The sequence below is a fragment of the Mus caroli genome, chromosome 1 (genome assembly GCF_900094665.2).
Source record: "Mus caroli chromosome 1, CAROLI_EIJ_v1.1, whole genome shotgun sequence".
Lineage (NCBI taxonomy): Eukaryota > Metazoa > Chordata > Mammalia > Rodentia > Muridae > Mus > Mus caroli.
Window position 1 is genome coordinate 181413421 of NC_034570.1, and position 16547 is coordinate 181429967.

The 16547-nt window shown below is 44.0% G+C and overlaps 1 protein-coding gene across 2 annotated transcripts in view; it reads left to right on the top strand.

The window, feature by feature from the left end:
* Ints7 (integrator complex subunit 7) overlaps positions 1-16423 on the top strand; it is a 48352-nt gene extending 31929 nt beyond the window's left edge. For both annotated transcript variants that reach the window (XM_021161659.2, XM_021161662.2), the window contains 11 exons: positions 212-309; positions 2196-2435; positions 4753-4890; positions 6036-6242; positions 8238-8432; positions 8862-8965; positions 9749-9817; positions 10896-11028; positions 12860-12958; positions 14442-14627; positions 15990-16423. In XM_021161659.2, coding sequence (XP_021017318.1) covers positions 212-309; positions 2196-2435; positions 4753-4890; positions 6036-6242; positions 8238-8432; positions 8862-8965; positions 9749-9817; positions 10896-11028; positions 12860-12958; positions 14442-14627; positions 15990-16292 — 1772 coding nt within the window. In that variant the 3' untranslated portion in view covers positions 16293-16423. The remainder of the gene's footprint in view (positions 1-211; positions 310-2195; positions 2436-4752; positions 4891-6035; positions 6243-8237; positions 8433-8861; positions 8966-9748; positions 9818-10895; positions 11029-12859; positions 12959-14441; positions 14628-15989) is intronic.
* The last annotated feature ends 124 nt before the right edge of the window (positions 16424-16547 follow it).

The window sequence follows — 16547 nt, forward strand, 5'->3', positions numbered from 1 at the left end:
GTAGTGATAATTTCAGTTTCTCTTTATAGCTTCATGACCTTATTGATTTAATATGAATACTTTATATCTTTAATAATGTGGTAGTGTTAAGGAAGGTATCTGAACATAGCCTTTATATTTCAGAAACAATTTTTAGATGTGATGTGTTTTTCTGTCTGTGCCTTTGTGTGCTGTCTGTCGTCTGACCACCCAACCTAATGTTTTTTTCCAGATCTCTTGTCACTGGAGCAAGATGCTGTCTTCGGCCTGGAATCCCTTCTGGTGCTTTGTAGTCAAGATGACAGTCCAGGTGCTCAATCCACTGTGAAGGTGAAGATGACATCACTCAATACACTGCCTCTTTCCATAGCCTAAATTGTAGAGTAATCCCTAGGGTGCAGGCCATCTACTCTGTCATAGCTCCTCAGTTATACCATTTTAAGGCGAAAGCAGCCATGTATGAAGTGTGGCAGTTAGAGGGGAGGGCATGACTTCACTAGCTCTGGGTAGTCAGCTAGATTTCCAGTGCTAGGCATGCTTTTTCTCGTGTTGACAAAGTCTCACGTCCAAGTCGAGAGCTGTTGGTTACTGAAAGGGGGTGTGCACCACCACTGCACCTCTAGGTTTATTGTACCATGTTGTCCATAGGTGTTAAGTAGGACTCTTGATTACTTCTGTCCTTTGGAAGCTTGCCTGGTACCTCTGGTACAATGTGAAGGCTAGTCCTCAGGAGGAGGCTCTCAGGTCAGTTCCAGAACAGGAGCCTCTGTGCCCTGTTTCTGAAGATGCCAACAATTACAGATTTTAATAAGATATTGGACTTAGTATAGTGGGCTGTACATAGATGATCAGGAAGGTTCCAGGGTTAGAGGCTTCTCCATGTGTAGTAGGATGTTATGTTGCTATTTCAATAAGGAACGTAGCACCAAGCCAAAGGCAGTAAATTCTTTACTGTAAAAATAGGTGCAGTACTAAAGTGAACACAGAGCTGTCAGCTCTTAACTTTCAGTTGAGAGTTATTGCTTTGAGTTAGGCCTTGAAAAATGAGTTTTAGTAATTAAGAGGGATTATTTGAGCCTAAGCAAGCAATATTTAATAAGCAACATAAATGTGCCATTCATATTGAAAGGATTGCATCGAGTAACTAGTGAGAGGGAAAGTATGGAGGCCATCAGATGTGCTAAAGAATCCGGACTTGACTTTATAGGGAGTGAGGAGACATTAGAATTTTAGGATATGGAAGACAGTCTTGCCTTTGTTGTAGTTATGTTTGTGTAGTGTGTACCCCACTGTTGAAGACGTGTGTGTCTGTGTGTGTGTGTGTATTTCTTGAAATGTGTTCCCTTAATACTTATCAAAAAATTAAGGCTCAGAGGGAGAGACTTGTTGAAAGCCACCTAGCTGATATGGGCTCCAGCTAAGGTCCACTTTGTGTTCGTCGCGTGTGCCTCTCAGCACACTGGCAGCTTATGTGGTTGTAGTACGAAGGAAAGACAGATGGGCCCATCTCTACCTGAGATGAGAACTAGGGGGACATTTGTGGTATTGTAGAAGAATGGGAGGGAGAATTTTAGAAGCATAAATCAGCTGTGGAAAGCGAGAGGCATCCATGTTTTTCGTTTTGTTAGCTAGGATAACACATAGGTCATAAAGAAGGCCCAACAGAGAAAAGCTGCAGCTGTCAGCTCTTAACTTTCAGTTGAGCAATAAATAAGAGAAAATTAGAAGCATCTCTCCATACTGATGCTCACAAAGTCATTGAGGGCGTCTGAAACCAAGTCATCAGTAAACCGAACATGCATGTGCTATGCGGAGCAGTGACCTTATAAACATTCTAGCGTCCGTCACCATCCTGAGTTCTGCTGTGGGTGGTTCCCGAGCACTCTGCAGAAGCAGGTCCTGGGAAGTGCTGTAGCTCTACCTACTTGGGATTAGCCTCATGATTTTCATCTGCCTACTGAAATTCTGGACATGTTTTAAGCATAGCACACTTCACTTGTGTGGGATTCAGAATCCTGTGTTGCTTATGGAGAAAAATGGTGAGCCTACAAAGAACGTGCCCTTGAGTCCCCGTAACTTAAACAAGGTGTTCTTTAAAGTATAGCAGTGCACTCTCCCTCTTGCCCCTTTGCAGTACTGAGGACTGAAGCGAGAGCCTCAGTGCAGGCTTGGCAGTCCTCCACTCAGGGCATAACCAGGCTGTTCTCTCTGTGCAGAGTGCTCTCAGCTGTATGGTGAAGCTGGCCAAGGGCCGGCCCCATCTGAGCAGGTCAGTGGTTGACACTCTGCTAACTCAGCTGCACAGCTCTCAGGATGCTGCCCGGATCCTCATGTGCCACTGCCTGGCAGCCATCGCCATGCAGCTCCCGGTACTGGGTGATGGAATGCTTGGGGACCTCGTGGAGCTCTACAAGGTGATTGGACGATCAGCCACAGACAAGCAACAGGAACTTCTGGTAAGGAACTACTTTTTAAGCCTGCTGTAAATGAGTAGGAACTAGTCTGTTGGCAGATACCTAAGAATGCCAGCACTAATGTTGGACTTTAGTTGAAAAGTAAACAGGTTAATGTAATTCTGCAGGACTGGGGATATAGTGCAATGTACAGTGTTTGCCCAACATGTAGAACACCCTAGCTTTCATCACAGTACTACAAAAAAATATTTAAAATTAAGGCAGTACCAGTAACTTTCGTTTTTGTTTTTTTTTTTTTTTTTTGAGACAGAGTGTGACTGTGTAGCACAGGTGTGCCTTGAACTCAGGGCAGTACTCTTGCCTTGAACTCACAAGTGCTGGCTGGGATTATAGTCGTGAGTCTTTGTACCCGGCTACCAGGAGCTTTTTCTACAAGTTAAACCTCTTAGGAATCTGATAAAAATGCTGAACTAGAAGCCATAACACACACACAAAGAATCTGGTGCTAAGCCAGAGTCGTGCACACCCTTGCGAGCTGCCTCTGACCCTGAATTCATGTGTGCTTTGATCATGTTGGTCTAGACGACCTGTTTTCCTTGCTGTCCTCCATCCCTCTGGCTCTTACATTCTTTCTGTCTCCTCTTCTGAGGGTTCTCTGAGACATAAAGGGAGGGATTTGATGGAGACACTCCGTTTAGAGCTGAATATTTCAAAGTCTTTGGCTCGCTGTATAGTGTCTCAGTCAGGTTTGTTTTTTATTGAAGTGGCATTTGAACTAGTGATCTCTGTCCTTTTTTATTAGCACTACTAAAGCCAATTTTAAAAAGAAAACATGAGGGTTTTTTTTTTTGTTGTTGTTGTTTTTAATCTAAGAAAGAATACAGTAAAATGTTTGCATCTGACTTTGCTGAAGGAAACAATGCTAGCCCGGGCATTGTGATGCATGCCTTTCATCCAGCACTAGGGATGCAGAGCGAAGGCATCCTGGTCAACATGGTGAGTTGTAGTGTTAGGTATAGAGTTAAATCTACCCCAGCTCTGCTCCACCCTGTCTGCTGTACTCAAATAGTAAGCAGCTTCAGGAAGGAGTGGTGTTGAGCTCACAGTCTGAGAGGGCTCTGTCCAGCATGGCGGGGAGGGCGTGGCCACCAGAGCCTCACAGGGTGGCCATAGCACATGACACCAGGAAGCAGAGAATGATGAGCACCCCACGTGTAAGGTTTCAGCCATGGCATGTGCTGTCCCTGCTGAGGATAAGTCATCCCACCTGAGTGAAGCTCTGGAGAACCCTGAGGTGTGAGCCCATGATGTCCTAATTAGGGTGTTAGTTACCGGAATGAAGTGTCATGACCAGAAAGCCAGTTGGCGAGGAAAGGGTTGGTTTGCCTTACACTTCCACATTGCTGTTCATCATTGAAGGAAATCAGGGTGGGGACACAAGCCAGGTAGGAATCTGGAGACAGGAGCTGGTGCAGAGACCATGGAGAGGTGCTGCTTACTGGCTTGTTCCTCATGGCTTGCTCAGCCTGCTTTCTTATAGAATGCAGGACCACCATCCCAGGGATGGCATTACCACAATGGGCTGGGCCCTCCCTCATTAATCACTAATTAAGAAAAAAATTACCCTACAGGTATGTCTACAACCTGATCTTACAGAGGTTCCCTCCTCTCAAATGACTTTAGCCTAACACAGCTATCCAGCATACATGGTAATTTTAAGTCCAGTCAAATTGACAGTGAAGGTGAACCATCACACTCCCTATGTTAACTCCTCTTGTCTTTTCTCTGTGCACTGCACTTGCACTTGGATGACTTCAGTATGTATCAGAACCCTCAGTATATGCATTGCTTTGCATGTCTTAGCTTTGTGCAAAGGTTATGCTGCCGGTCAACTTTCACCGTTTGCCTTCCTTGCTAGTAATTTATATTGATCTCTGGGTTTATTTCACTGATGTATTTCACTGGGTGACTATATCATAATTCATTTTTCCTTAATTGTGAGCCTTTTTCTCCTAGTTACTTTATAAGCAGTGCTCTGAGTAAAAGGAATACATTGCTTAATGACTTAAACATGATAAATGAAATATCAACAGAAAGTAAGTCCACTTTGTTCCTTTGTATCATACTTAGCTATTTTGTGTCGATGTGCATGCATAAGCGCATGAGGAGGTCTGGGGACAACTTCCCTTTCACCGTGTAAGGCTGAGGTATTGAACTGAGGTCGTCAGGCTTGGCAGCAGCCATGTTTACCTGATGAGCCATCTCAGTGGCCCTAAATTCTCTTCTGTTTTGGTGATCTTTAATTTTTGTCTTTGTCTTTGAATAACATTACGTGTCTTTTTTACTTGTTTTCTGTTAGGTAAGTTTGGCTACTGTGATTTTTGTAGCCAGCCAGAAAGCATTGTCTGCAGAAGTGAAGGCGGTAATCAAGCAGCAGCTTGAAAGCGTCTCCAGTGGGTGGACCGTGTACCGGATTGCCAGGCAGGCTTCCAGAATGGTATGGGCTTCCCCATTGAGTGGAGGTGCTTGGTGGAATGTTAGAACATGCACTATAAGTGATGTGGTCCTTATTACAGTCAGAACTCAAAGTATATATGGAAGTTGTCTTAGTCAGCGTTCTCTTGCTGTAAAGAGGCATCATGGCCAAGGCTGCTCTTGTAAGAGAAAAGCATTTAGTTGGGGCTGGCTTACAGTTTCAGAGGGTTAGTCTGTTATCATGATGGGAGGTATAGTTATAGACCAGAAGGTGCTGGAGAAGTACCTGCGAGTGTGATCCTGATCCATAGGTGTCAGACAGAGACGCTGAGCCTAGCTTGACTTTTGAAACCTCATATCCCAAGCCCAGTTACACATCTACTGCAGCAAAGCCACACCTCCTAATCCCTGTAACCTCTTCAAACAGCTCCACTCCCTGAGGACCAAGCATTCAAACATGCCCCATGGGGCCATTCTCAAGAATTGCTTGTTACTTACAGTCTCTGAGGATGGCAATGGAGCTGTCCTAACTTAACTTTCCTCATAAGCCGTAGTAAGTGTAATAAGTAGGTGACGGTGCACACTGTGTCTGTACGTTGTTAGCAACACTTATACTTTGCTAGAGGTTGTGGTATCAGGGCCTCTTCCCACCTGCTGTTTCTGTCATTATTTATCAGCACATATTTTCTTCTCATTCTTTCTCCAACCTGATCATTGAATTTCTTTAAGAAATACAAAGCATAATTAGTCCAGAGACCAGAGTGTGGGGCACGGCTCTGGTGGTCGGAGCAGGAGCATAGACTGCGCTGCTATCTGTAAGGGCATGCCGGGATCTTGGGCATCTGTGCCTCTAAGGTCCTGAGTGCCATTCACCTTCTACCTCCTAAACAGCTCCTGAAAAATGACACACAGGTACTTTTGGTATTTTACACTAAAATTCTAGACTTGAGTTACAATCACTCCAATTATTTTCCCATTGGGGCTGTTTTAGTAAAGAACTTAAGGCATTGTGTTATATAAAAAGCAGCTCAGCATATTTTTTTTCTGAAGAAATAGTTAGACTGTCTTAAGGAGTTATGTAATATGAGATGTGATTTTTGAGCTTATTCTGGGTTTGTCTTTTACTTGCTGAATGTAGAGCCTCACCCTGGCCTCTTTCTTTGTTAGGGCAACCATGACATGGCGCGAGAGCTTTACCAGAGTTTGCTGACACAGGTCGCATCAGAACACTTCTACTTCTGGCTGAACAGTCTGAAGGAGTTCTCACATGCAGAGCAGTGTCTGACTGGGCTGCAGGAGGATAGCTTCAGCTCAGCACTTTCCTGCATTGCTGAGTCTTTGAAGTTCTACCACAAAGGGATCGCCTCCCTAACGGTGAGTCCTCTTCCCCAGTCGGTCATGGTGACTGGTGTAGGATGGTCTCCTCTCTGCCTTGGCTTATCTATCCTCTTTTGACAACCTGTGAAACCTGGTGGCAATATCAGAAACTACATATACACAGAAATAAAACGCTTGTTAGTATTCTTAGTTGGTGAAAACTTTTTTTATACCACATGTACAGAAAATTGCTGACTTGAGGCAGAATGGTAAGTGCTGTGGAGAGAGGCTCCTTCCTCCACATTCTTAATCAGTAAGACTCTAGCCTGCTGCCATCCCATCACCAAGCACGCCCCGTCCTCCTCTCTTCTGTCTGACTGCTCACCAAGTAGAGGGTTTTGTAGGGTGTTTGTAATGTTAAGGCTTGAACCTGGAGCCATGTGCATACTAGGTAGATGCTCTGTCATAACATCCCCAGTGAGCCTTTTACTGTATAACTTCCTAATTCTGCAACCCTTTAATAACAGTTCCTTGTGTTGCAGTGAACACCAATCATAAAATTACATTCATTGCCACTTCATAACTGTAATTTTATAATTATGGCTTCATAACTGCTATAAATCGTAACGTAAATATCTATTTTCCTTTGGTCTTAAGTGACCCCTGTGAAAGACCCAAATAAACTTTTAAGATTTACAAGTACCAGCTAAAGAGGCAGATGGAATAAAGCACTTCCTTCCATCTTCCACAAGAACAGTCAAACCTGACAGTAAGACCGACTGAAATAGTCTTTTTAGTATCTTAATACAAGCTATTTTGTAGCTAAAACAGAATATTGAAAGATTTAAAAAGTCAACACAGTCAAATATTGAGGAAAGTTATTTCTCATCATGCACAGTGCTTCAAGGGTCTCCACAGTTGGAGAAGGAAGCAGACAAATGTGTACTTGTGTACAGGATGCAGGAACCATTACAAGCTCTGTCTTGTTACTTACAAGTAGAGGCCTCCACTGAGGACAGTGTGCGCTACTGGATGGGAATGCTGGGACTTAGTCCTGGAACCTAAGCAACATTCCCACTCCAGGGCTGGAGGTGTGGCTCAGGGCTCAAGAGCACTAGTTGTTTTTCCAGAGGATACGAGTTCAATTCCCAGCAACCACATGGCAGTTCACAACTGTTTGTAAGTAACTCCAAGATCTGATACCATACATGTATGTAGACATACATGCTGACAAAAACACCAATGCATAGAAAATAAAAAGTAAATTTTAAAAAAATTAACAAGCACACCAGTATATTTGAGGCAGTTGTCTTGTAGAGGAATGTTCATTTTCCATGCTCCCATTTACTGTTAAGTTAGCACACTTTTCGTGTGTGCCTTTTATTGAAAACTTGTTGCTAGCTTCTCCACTAGGATGGCTGCTAAACAGTTGGAGGTTCTGTGTCTGTGCTGCTGGGACTTAGCCCACTACCCACTCTGCATGGCTACTACTCTGCTCTTGGAGACTTACCTCTTGGAACATTTGTGTGTGGTAATCCATTCTCTGGTGCCCTCCCCCACCCCTCTCTCTGCAGTGATAATAGCTAAAGCCTCCTGTGCAGTCTTAAGAATGACTGAGCAAGTAAGATGCTAAGTTTAGGCAGTAATGAGCCTCTGAATGTCAGTGAGATGTTCAGGTGTCAGGCGATGCTACCCGTAGTGAGTTTCTCTGATGTTGTTATATCTGCCACTTGGGTAGCTTAGGTATTTACCTATCAGTGTTGTTATGACTTGTGCATAAACTGACACATGCAGTCCTCCCATGGCTTCAGGAAGGTGGATTCCAACACATTCACGTAGGCACGGATATCCAAATCCTTGTATGTTCAAGACCCCCATTAAAAAGAAAGGCACCTTGTAAATGCTGTGTTGTGCTAAAGCATCCTCCTGTGCTCTGTGAGGAAGAGATAGGAAACTTTAGTCTGCGCATGTGTGTTCCATCCAAGTGTGTTTTTTCCCTGAGCATTGGGAACAAGGTGGTGACGCTGCATGAAGCTCCTCTCTCTATCCCAGGCTGCCAGCACACCGCTGAATCCTTTGAGCTTTCAGTGTGAGTTTGTAAAGCTCCGGATCGATCTCCTCCAAGCCTTCTCGCAGCTCATTTGCACGTGTAACAGCCTGAAGACAAGCCCTCCCCCTGCCATCGCCACCACCATCGCCATGACCTTAGGAAACGATCTTCAGAGGTGCGGCCGGATCTCCAATCAGGCATGTCTTCTTTTCTCTCCATTTTACATGATATTTATACTTCAGAGATTCTTGAAGATGAAAGGTTGTACAAATTAAAGTCAATGGTATGTGTCAAGTACTCACTCTCAATGTTTGGCCGGATAGGATGGTGTGTTCTTTAAACAATCCCAGTGCTGTGTGTTGTACAGGAAGAGTGGAATTAGGTTAAAGAGTTGGGAATATCTACAAAAGTACTAGTTATCCTAGTGAAGCTCGAAGAAAGGAAAATGCAAGTGTCTTGTCTCTAGATGTCATAAGTAAATATACCCTGTGAACAGTTAGAACTTCATTAGCCGTCTTTGTCGATTTTGTGTAATAAAGTTATGGAAATGACAACTCAATTTGTATTTGAACTGTTTTCAAGGATGAATTTTCTGTGCTTTAATTTGTTTTTCCCCTTCTTTGTAGATGAAGCAGTCCATGGAAGAATTCCGAAGCCTTGCTTCCCGGTACAGAGATCTCTATCAAGCATCCTTTGATGCAGATTCGGCCACTCTGAGGAATGTAGAACTGTATCCTGTATTTCTTAGGATTCCTTGTTCTTGGGAAGTATTCTCTGAAATGTAGAGTAAATTTGCTCAACTAAAAATGGATTAGATAATCCTAATATTTATTACAATTAGCTAGTAATTTCTTCCTTTGAAATTGAGTAGGAGCAAAATAACTTTACTCTTGGACTTTTTTTTGTTGTTGTATTTTTTTTTTAAGTTTTTAAGGATTTCTCTGTGCAGCCCTGGCTGGCCTTGAACTCAGAGATCTGCTTGTACTCTGCCTCCCGAGTGCTGGGATCAAAGGTGTGTACTGCCACTGCTTGGCTAAGTTTACTCTTAAACTTAAGCCAATCTTTTTTAAAGGGATGACTTCCTGGTGGTCTTGTCTACCTTAGAGAAGAACTGCCACAGCCCCTAGTTGTACCCAGGACAATGATACAAACCTGTCATCCCCAGTACCAAGGAGACTGACACATGAGGCAGGAGATGGGAGCCAGCTGGAAACACAGCAAGGTTCCCTTAAACAGCCACAGAACAGCACACTGGTTCCATCTCCTTTGTTGTGGTCACTGCTACATCTGTTCCCTCAACTCCCGAAGCCAGCCATATTTTATTAGCAATTTCTGATCTCATTGGAAAGAAGGGAAAAAAACTGTTGTGAAGTTGTCAGGCTTATGAGTTAGTTCTTAGAGTTTTCATTGATTGATTGATTGATTGATTGATTGATTGAAACGTAATGAATGCTCTGTAACAAAAGTGTGTAGTGGTCTTTCTGTTCTCGTGTGTGACTTAACACTGTTGTAGCCAGCAGCAGAGCTGCTTACTGATATCTCATGCCATAGAAGCCCTGGTTTTGGATCCTGAATCAGCAAGGTAAGTTGGATGATGCCGCCTTATAAAATGTCAGGTGCATTGTTACCGGATCATCGATCGCACCAGGGTTTTACGAAGAGGGGAAAGGAAAGCTGCCGGGGAGATCTGAGATTGCATTGCATGCAAGCCTTGCCGTACCACTTTGTCAGTTCAGTGTTTGAGAGCTCAGCCATGCACGGTAGAAAGTCAGTCTCAGCCAAACAGATATTTTTCTTCCACATACTATGTCCATTGTAATAGTTTTATTTCTTGTCTTAATGACATTTAAAGTGTTTTACCGAGCCCTGGAGTCAGGCAGATATGACCACAGATGTCTTTTCACTGCTAGCTCAGGGAGTGTATTTGTTCTCACTAAGGCATGGGTGCATAAGCTGTAGGCACAACTCCTTCTGCCCAGGCAGTGGAGATAGAATGAGCAGATGACACGTAGTGCCTCACTGAAGTGCCTTCACTGAAAGGTTTAAAGGACTGTTAGCACGTATGTGCCTGGTGTGGATTGCCTGCACTGCACACACTTCCAGACATACTTGAAGCTTATTTAGGATTCCAGAGTTTTGTCTTATCTCTGTTAGAAATGTTTTCAGAGAAGGTGACAGGAAGGAATCTAGGCTAAGCTTTCCTAGCTCCATCCCAGCAGCTCCCGCTCCGTCCAGTGCTTTTTTCACTTCCAGGCTCTCCGCTCATAGCATTTCCTCAGCCATCCCCAGGTCTAACGGCATGCTGACCAAGTGATTTGCTAACTTGCTCCCTGTGTTCCATCTGTTACTTATATGATGTCATATCAGTATGTTACCTGCTGGCCCTTTCTCAAGTGTCTTTCCTGTATGGTGACAATTAGCCTTCATGTAAGTAGCTAAGAATTATGTCATTTGTAGTCAGATTTGGGTTTGAGTTTCAACTTGTGACTTAATAGTTACACAAGTGTAGTCAGATTAACCTTACCAAGCCTCAGTTTCCTTATCTGTAATTGGAAATAACTTCATTTTTTAAAAGATGAGGTGAGAATGTGAGCCATGGTTAGCAAATGCATGTAGGTGCTGAAGGTGCTAAGATGGATGAACTGCTGGTCTCTGCTCAGCTTCCAGGAGTATGGGTCCACAGGTGCTGCCCACGCCGACAGTGAGTATGAGAGAAGAATGATGTCCGTGTACAGTCGCGTCCTAGAGGAGGTGGAGTCGCTTAACCGGAAGTATGCCCCAGTTTCCTACATGGCAAGTGGCATTTGTTTGCTAAGTTTCTATAATTTATTATTAGGACTTCATTGTAAAGAACATACAAATTAGAAATATCACACAAGTGTAGCCAGCCTCTCTCAGCCTGCCAGCACCCAAATAATGACACAGGGACCTCTTCTTATTCCTGAAAGCTTAGGCCTATAGCTTAGGCTTGTCCTCTGCTAGTTTGTATAAGTTAATTAACTCCACATTTGCCACGTGGCCGGTTACCTCGAATTCACTCTTGGAACTTGCGACTTCCTCGGGTCTGGCTGCGAGTCTCACCCCTCTCAAGTCTTCCCACAGTTCCCATCTCTGCCTGGGTCTCCTGAATTCCTCTCCTGCCTCAGCTACAGACTGCCAGCTCTTTCTTAAACCAATCAGAAAGTGAAGGAGAAGAATGTTTACAAAAGATGATGCCCTTGCTGAGCAATTAGAGTAACAATACCAAAGTCGGGTAGTACTCTACTCTCTGAAAGCCCAGAAATCAACATTTGTTTAATACAGGGACAGCCCTCCTCTACCCGAAGGCCTGTATACCTGTCAGTCAGTAGACTTCCGCACAACTAAGGTAACCAGCCTCTCGGTTTTACCTTTTCACTATGCTTTTATCCACCAGAATACCCATGAAAGGATTAAACAACCCCGTCCATGGCAGCACTTAGCCCATCCTGATGGCATGGCCTCTCTAACATATCAAATCTCATTTCCCCAGATACAGGCAACTTTTATCAGGTCCGCCTTGTGTAGGTGCAGAACCAACTTCTTTATTTTATGCTTCTTAAACAATCAAACTGAAGCTGCAGTAATTCCTTACTCTAACTCCAAACTAGAGTCACTTTGGGAGATTTTTAAAAGCCACATCACTATCAAGTCATCCCTCCCAGCTGCCCCAAAGACAGTTGTCTCTAAGTCTGGAACAGTCCTGGCCCCCACAGTGATACCAGGAGTAAGAGTAGAAGTCGGGCACTCATACACTGGATCCAGTGGAGTGTCTAGGGCACTTTTAAGGCAGTGTTCAGTATACTTAAACATGTTGAATGCAGTATGGGCTTACAATATGTGTGATGGGTTTAATCACAGCATAATCCTGCCATTAGACAAGGACAGCATGGTTTTTGTTTTGGGGTTTTTTTTTTGTTGTTGTTGTTTTGCTTTTTTTAGAAGCATTCATGTGATTCTATCATGCTGCCAAGGTTAAAAACACAGAATATAAATTTAGGAAATAAATCTAATTTTTTAAAAACCAAAAAATTAAGAAAATAAAATAAGGCAGAGGCAGGCGGATCTCTGAGTTCGAGGCCAGCCTGGTCTACAGAGTGAGTCCCGGGACAGCCAGGGCTACACAGAGAAACCCTGTCTCCAAAAAAAAACCAAAAAAATAAAATAAAGTAGAAATCTGATTGCAATTTTTAGGTGGGGGTGTGTGATTTGAGATAGGGTTTCTCAGTATAGCCTTGATAATCCTGGCATTTGCTCTGTAAACCAGGCTAGGCTCAAACTCAGAGATCTGTCTGTCTCCTGAGTGTTGAGATTAAAGGTGCCACTGCCAGACAAATTTGTTTTTTAATTAATTATTTAATTTTGTATGTATGAGTGCTCTGTTGCATGTACATCCATCTGCATGCCAGAAGAGGGCATAAGATCCCTTTATGGATGGTTGTGAGTCACCACGTGGGTGCTGGGAATTGAACCTGGGTCCTCTCGAAGAGCAGCCCCACTGGGATGACTGTTCTGTGCACGTGTGGATGTTGTGCCTTCTGCCAAGTTCATGGGCTCTTGGAAGCATTTGTTGTCGGTTTTCTCAGCTGACTTCTCTCTCCCACAGCACACAGCATGCCTCTGCAATGCCATCATCGCTCTGCTGAAAGTTCCTCTTTCATTTCAGAGATACTTTTTCCAGAAACTACAGTCTACCAGCATCAAGGTAAGGTAGAAAAACCACTTATAAGATTAAGATATAAAAACCAGCTAAGTGGGGCTGGAGAGATTGAATAATAACACCTGACACGAGTTCAATCCCAAAATCCGTATGGTAGAAGAGATGATTCCTACAAGTTGTCATCTATCCTACATGTGCCATAGCGCGTGCATACCCACGCACACACAAACACACACTCTCTCAAATGTAATAAAAACCAGCTAGCTATCATCTGAAGATTTAATGAGACATAGCTACGATTTAGTATCTTTCCTTTAGCATAGATAAAAACTTAGTCCTAAATTTTGTCTGATGATTTGAGGAAGTCGTGGGGTTTGAAAGTTACTGTGCTAAGACCTGCATTTGAGTAATGGCAGCCTATCTACCTCTTACCTCCAGGGAGGAGTGCTTGTAAGCTTATTGGCAGGGTCGAGTCTTTGTCTGAGCAGGCCCAGCTTTGATGGAATGGCCTGCTTCAGTACCACGGGTCCTGCCTCCCAAGTCCTGTTGCCACTGAGGGCAAGCATGGGGAACTAACTCACAGGGAGAGTTAGTATATTGAAGTGCTTAAGCCACTCAAAACTAAAGGCTATTTTTAATTCCCACAGTAGAATGTGAAAGGAGACTGTTACCTGAGAGAGACGGCTTGAATTCTGCCTGTCAGAATGTGTCTAGTGAACTTTGCATCCATTTAATGCTTTTGGTTGCAACTAACGTTCCAAAAAGACCTTAATAACCAGGAAAGGTGATTGATGGATAAGTGAGCAGGCCTCAGGCAGGCTGTCTGCACATTACAGCGGGAGCTTTCTGCAGTTGAGATACAGCTGAGATGTGCAGTGCTTTTTTTTTTTTTTTCCTTTAAGAAAAACTAAGTTTAAAAGCAACCTGGAGGCCCTAGGATCAATCCTAACACCCCAATTTGTTTTGTGTTCATTGTGAAAACTGACTTTTTAAAATACCACAATAATTCCATTAATGTGAGTTATCTTAGAATTTTAAGTTTGTTTGCATTTTAATTGAGTCTATTTTAAATTACTTAAGAGAATTAAACAAGCCGGGTGGTGATGGCGCACACACCTTTAACCCCAGCACTCGGGAGGCAGAGGCAGGCGGATTTCTGAGTTTGAGGCCAGTCTGGTCTACAAAGTGAGTTCCAGGACAGCCAGGGCTACACAGAGAAACCCTGTCTCGAAAAACCAAAAATAAAAAAAAATTTAAAAATTTCCTAGAAGCAAAGCAAGACCCAGTGGACATAAGCATCACGCGTAGCATTTCACCTGAGGAAGTGGTTTGTTAAAGCCTCCCTACAAGAGCCTGCTGGCAGCCAGCACCTTTGTTTGCTACCCTCAAACAGAACAGGTGTGAGCGAGAGCCCAGAGGTGTTACAAGGAAGCTTGACATGGAGGTCCTTCTGCGGGGTGGTGGGGACAGTCAAGAGTGTGTTCATCTGTGACCAGTGACGAGTGCTTGCCTTACTCTTCTGTTCCAGCTCGCTCTGTCACCTTCTCCCCGGAGCCCTGCAGAGCCCATTGCTGTGCAGAATAACCAGCAGCTGGCACTAAAGGTAGAAGGCGTTGTTCAGCACGGATCTAAACCAGGCCTCTTCCGCAGAGTTCAATCTGTGTGCCTGAACGTTTCCTCCACACTGCAGAGTAAATCTGGCCAAGACTACAAGGTAAATATCAGGGGAGTCATAACTACACAGCTGGGGCTTGGGAGACTTAATCGCTTTCTTTTTCCTTTGCTTGAATCAGTTGGTGGACACAGCATCCCAGCAGAGATCAAAACATGAATTCTGTGTCTCAGTGCAGTATGGAACCTATCTGAGGTCCACATGGCAAGAACTATCTGATCTTGTGCTTCTGATCAGGTTTCCTACCCTACCTAGTCCCATGCAACTAAAGAGCCTGGCCCTGTGCTCCAAAGGGAAGAAAGCAAGGGCACTCACCTCCTCCTGCCTGCTTCTTGCTCTGAAACCTTGCTCCTAAGACTCTTACTCCTCTGGAGCCATCTTGGGCTCCGCCTCCTGGAGGAGAGCTGCCTGCTGTGGTGCCTAAATATACTATGCAGGTCACCCTGCCCCAGGGGAACCTTGGGAATTTGCTTCCTCTAGATGTCCTGAGGTTGGAGGTTAAGTTAACTAGCATCAATGAGGTTGATATTGCCATTCACAGTCAGCATCTTGCATATGTGCCTATGAGATGCCCGTGTCTTTGTTTAGACATTTCTTTCCAATTTTTTTGTGATGATCAAATCCACAGGATGTCCCCAGGCTAGTCAGGTGCATTTGAACTAAATCTGTGTAACAAGATGGAGTGAAGGTTTAAAGGGGCATTTCGGGACTGGTAAAATGCCTTCTTGCAAATGTGAGGACCTGGGTTTGGAGCCCCATAACTCGAATACAAAGCTAACCCTAGGGGTTGGGGTGAAGACAGTGAGTTCCTGACTCTCACTGACAGCCACCCTGGCCAAATAAATCCACCCATGAGAACCAAGTTCACTGATTCACTGTCTCAAAAATAAAGGTGGAAAGTGGTTGAGGAAAAACACCCAGCTTTGACCTCTGGCCTCCTACTCATGTCCTCACACATACACACTTGCATGTCCACATGCGAATACCCACACTAGCAAGCATATAATGTGCACACCCACGTGCACACACGAACACACACAATCATTTCATCATCACAGTTTTAGGTAGGAAGCTGAAGGAGGACTGGTGTGGCCTCTGTCTCTCTTTCTTCAGTGTTGTCCTCTCAGCCTGCAATCTGCTCACTGTTAAGGCTTGGTCTCCATTCTCTTCCCTTCTTTTCTTTGATTAATGGAGCCCTTAGCCACTCTATAAATATTTGTTGAGTGATAAACGATGGGCTGTGTTTAGAACACCCCCGATATGGCTGGGTGATCTCAGATGTTGCTAGGAATTGTGATGAGAATTCATGTGGCTTGTCTCAGTTTGCAGGTGTCTCCCAGGGCCTGGCTCCTGGAGAATACTGAATAAGCAACTCATGCTGGTTTAACAATTCTTGTGTTCTAGATTCCCATTGACAGCATGACCAATGAGATGGAGCAGAGGGTTGAGCCACATAATGATTACTTCAGCACCCAGTTCCTGTTGAACTTTGCTGTCCTTGGAACGCATAGCATCACAGTGGAGTCATCGGTGAGAGATGCCAATGGCATCGTCTGGAAGACTGGCCCCAGAACTACTATGTTTGTCAAATCCCTGGAAGACCCCTACTCCCAGCAGATTCGCCTACAGCAGCAGCAGGCCCAGCAGCCTTTGCAGCCACAACCACAGCCACAGCCACAGCCTCGCAGTGCCTACACCCGGTTTTAGCTGTGCTACAAGCATACTACTGCCACACTGCACAGCCATCACACTACTAGAAGAGTCATGTGCGTTAAGTGTCAATGTTACAGTGTGAAATCCAGTATTCACTGATTGCTGTAATGTAACATTCTGGTGAATTTGTTGTTGTTGTTGTTTTCTTAAAAATTTAGTGTAAGAAATAACCTGGCTCTCAGCCCAAAAAAAAGTGCTCTTTTTTTTTTTTTTTTTTTTTTTTTTTTTTTTTTTTTTGCTTTAACTAAT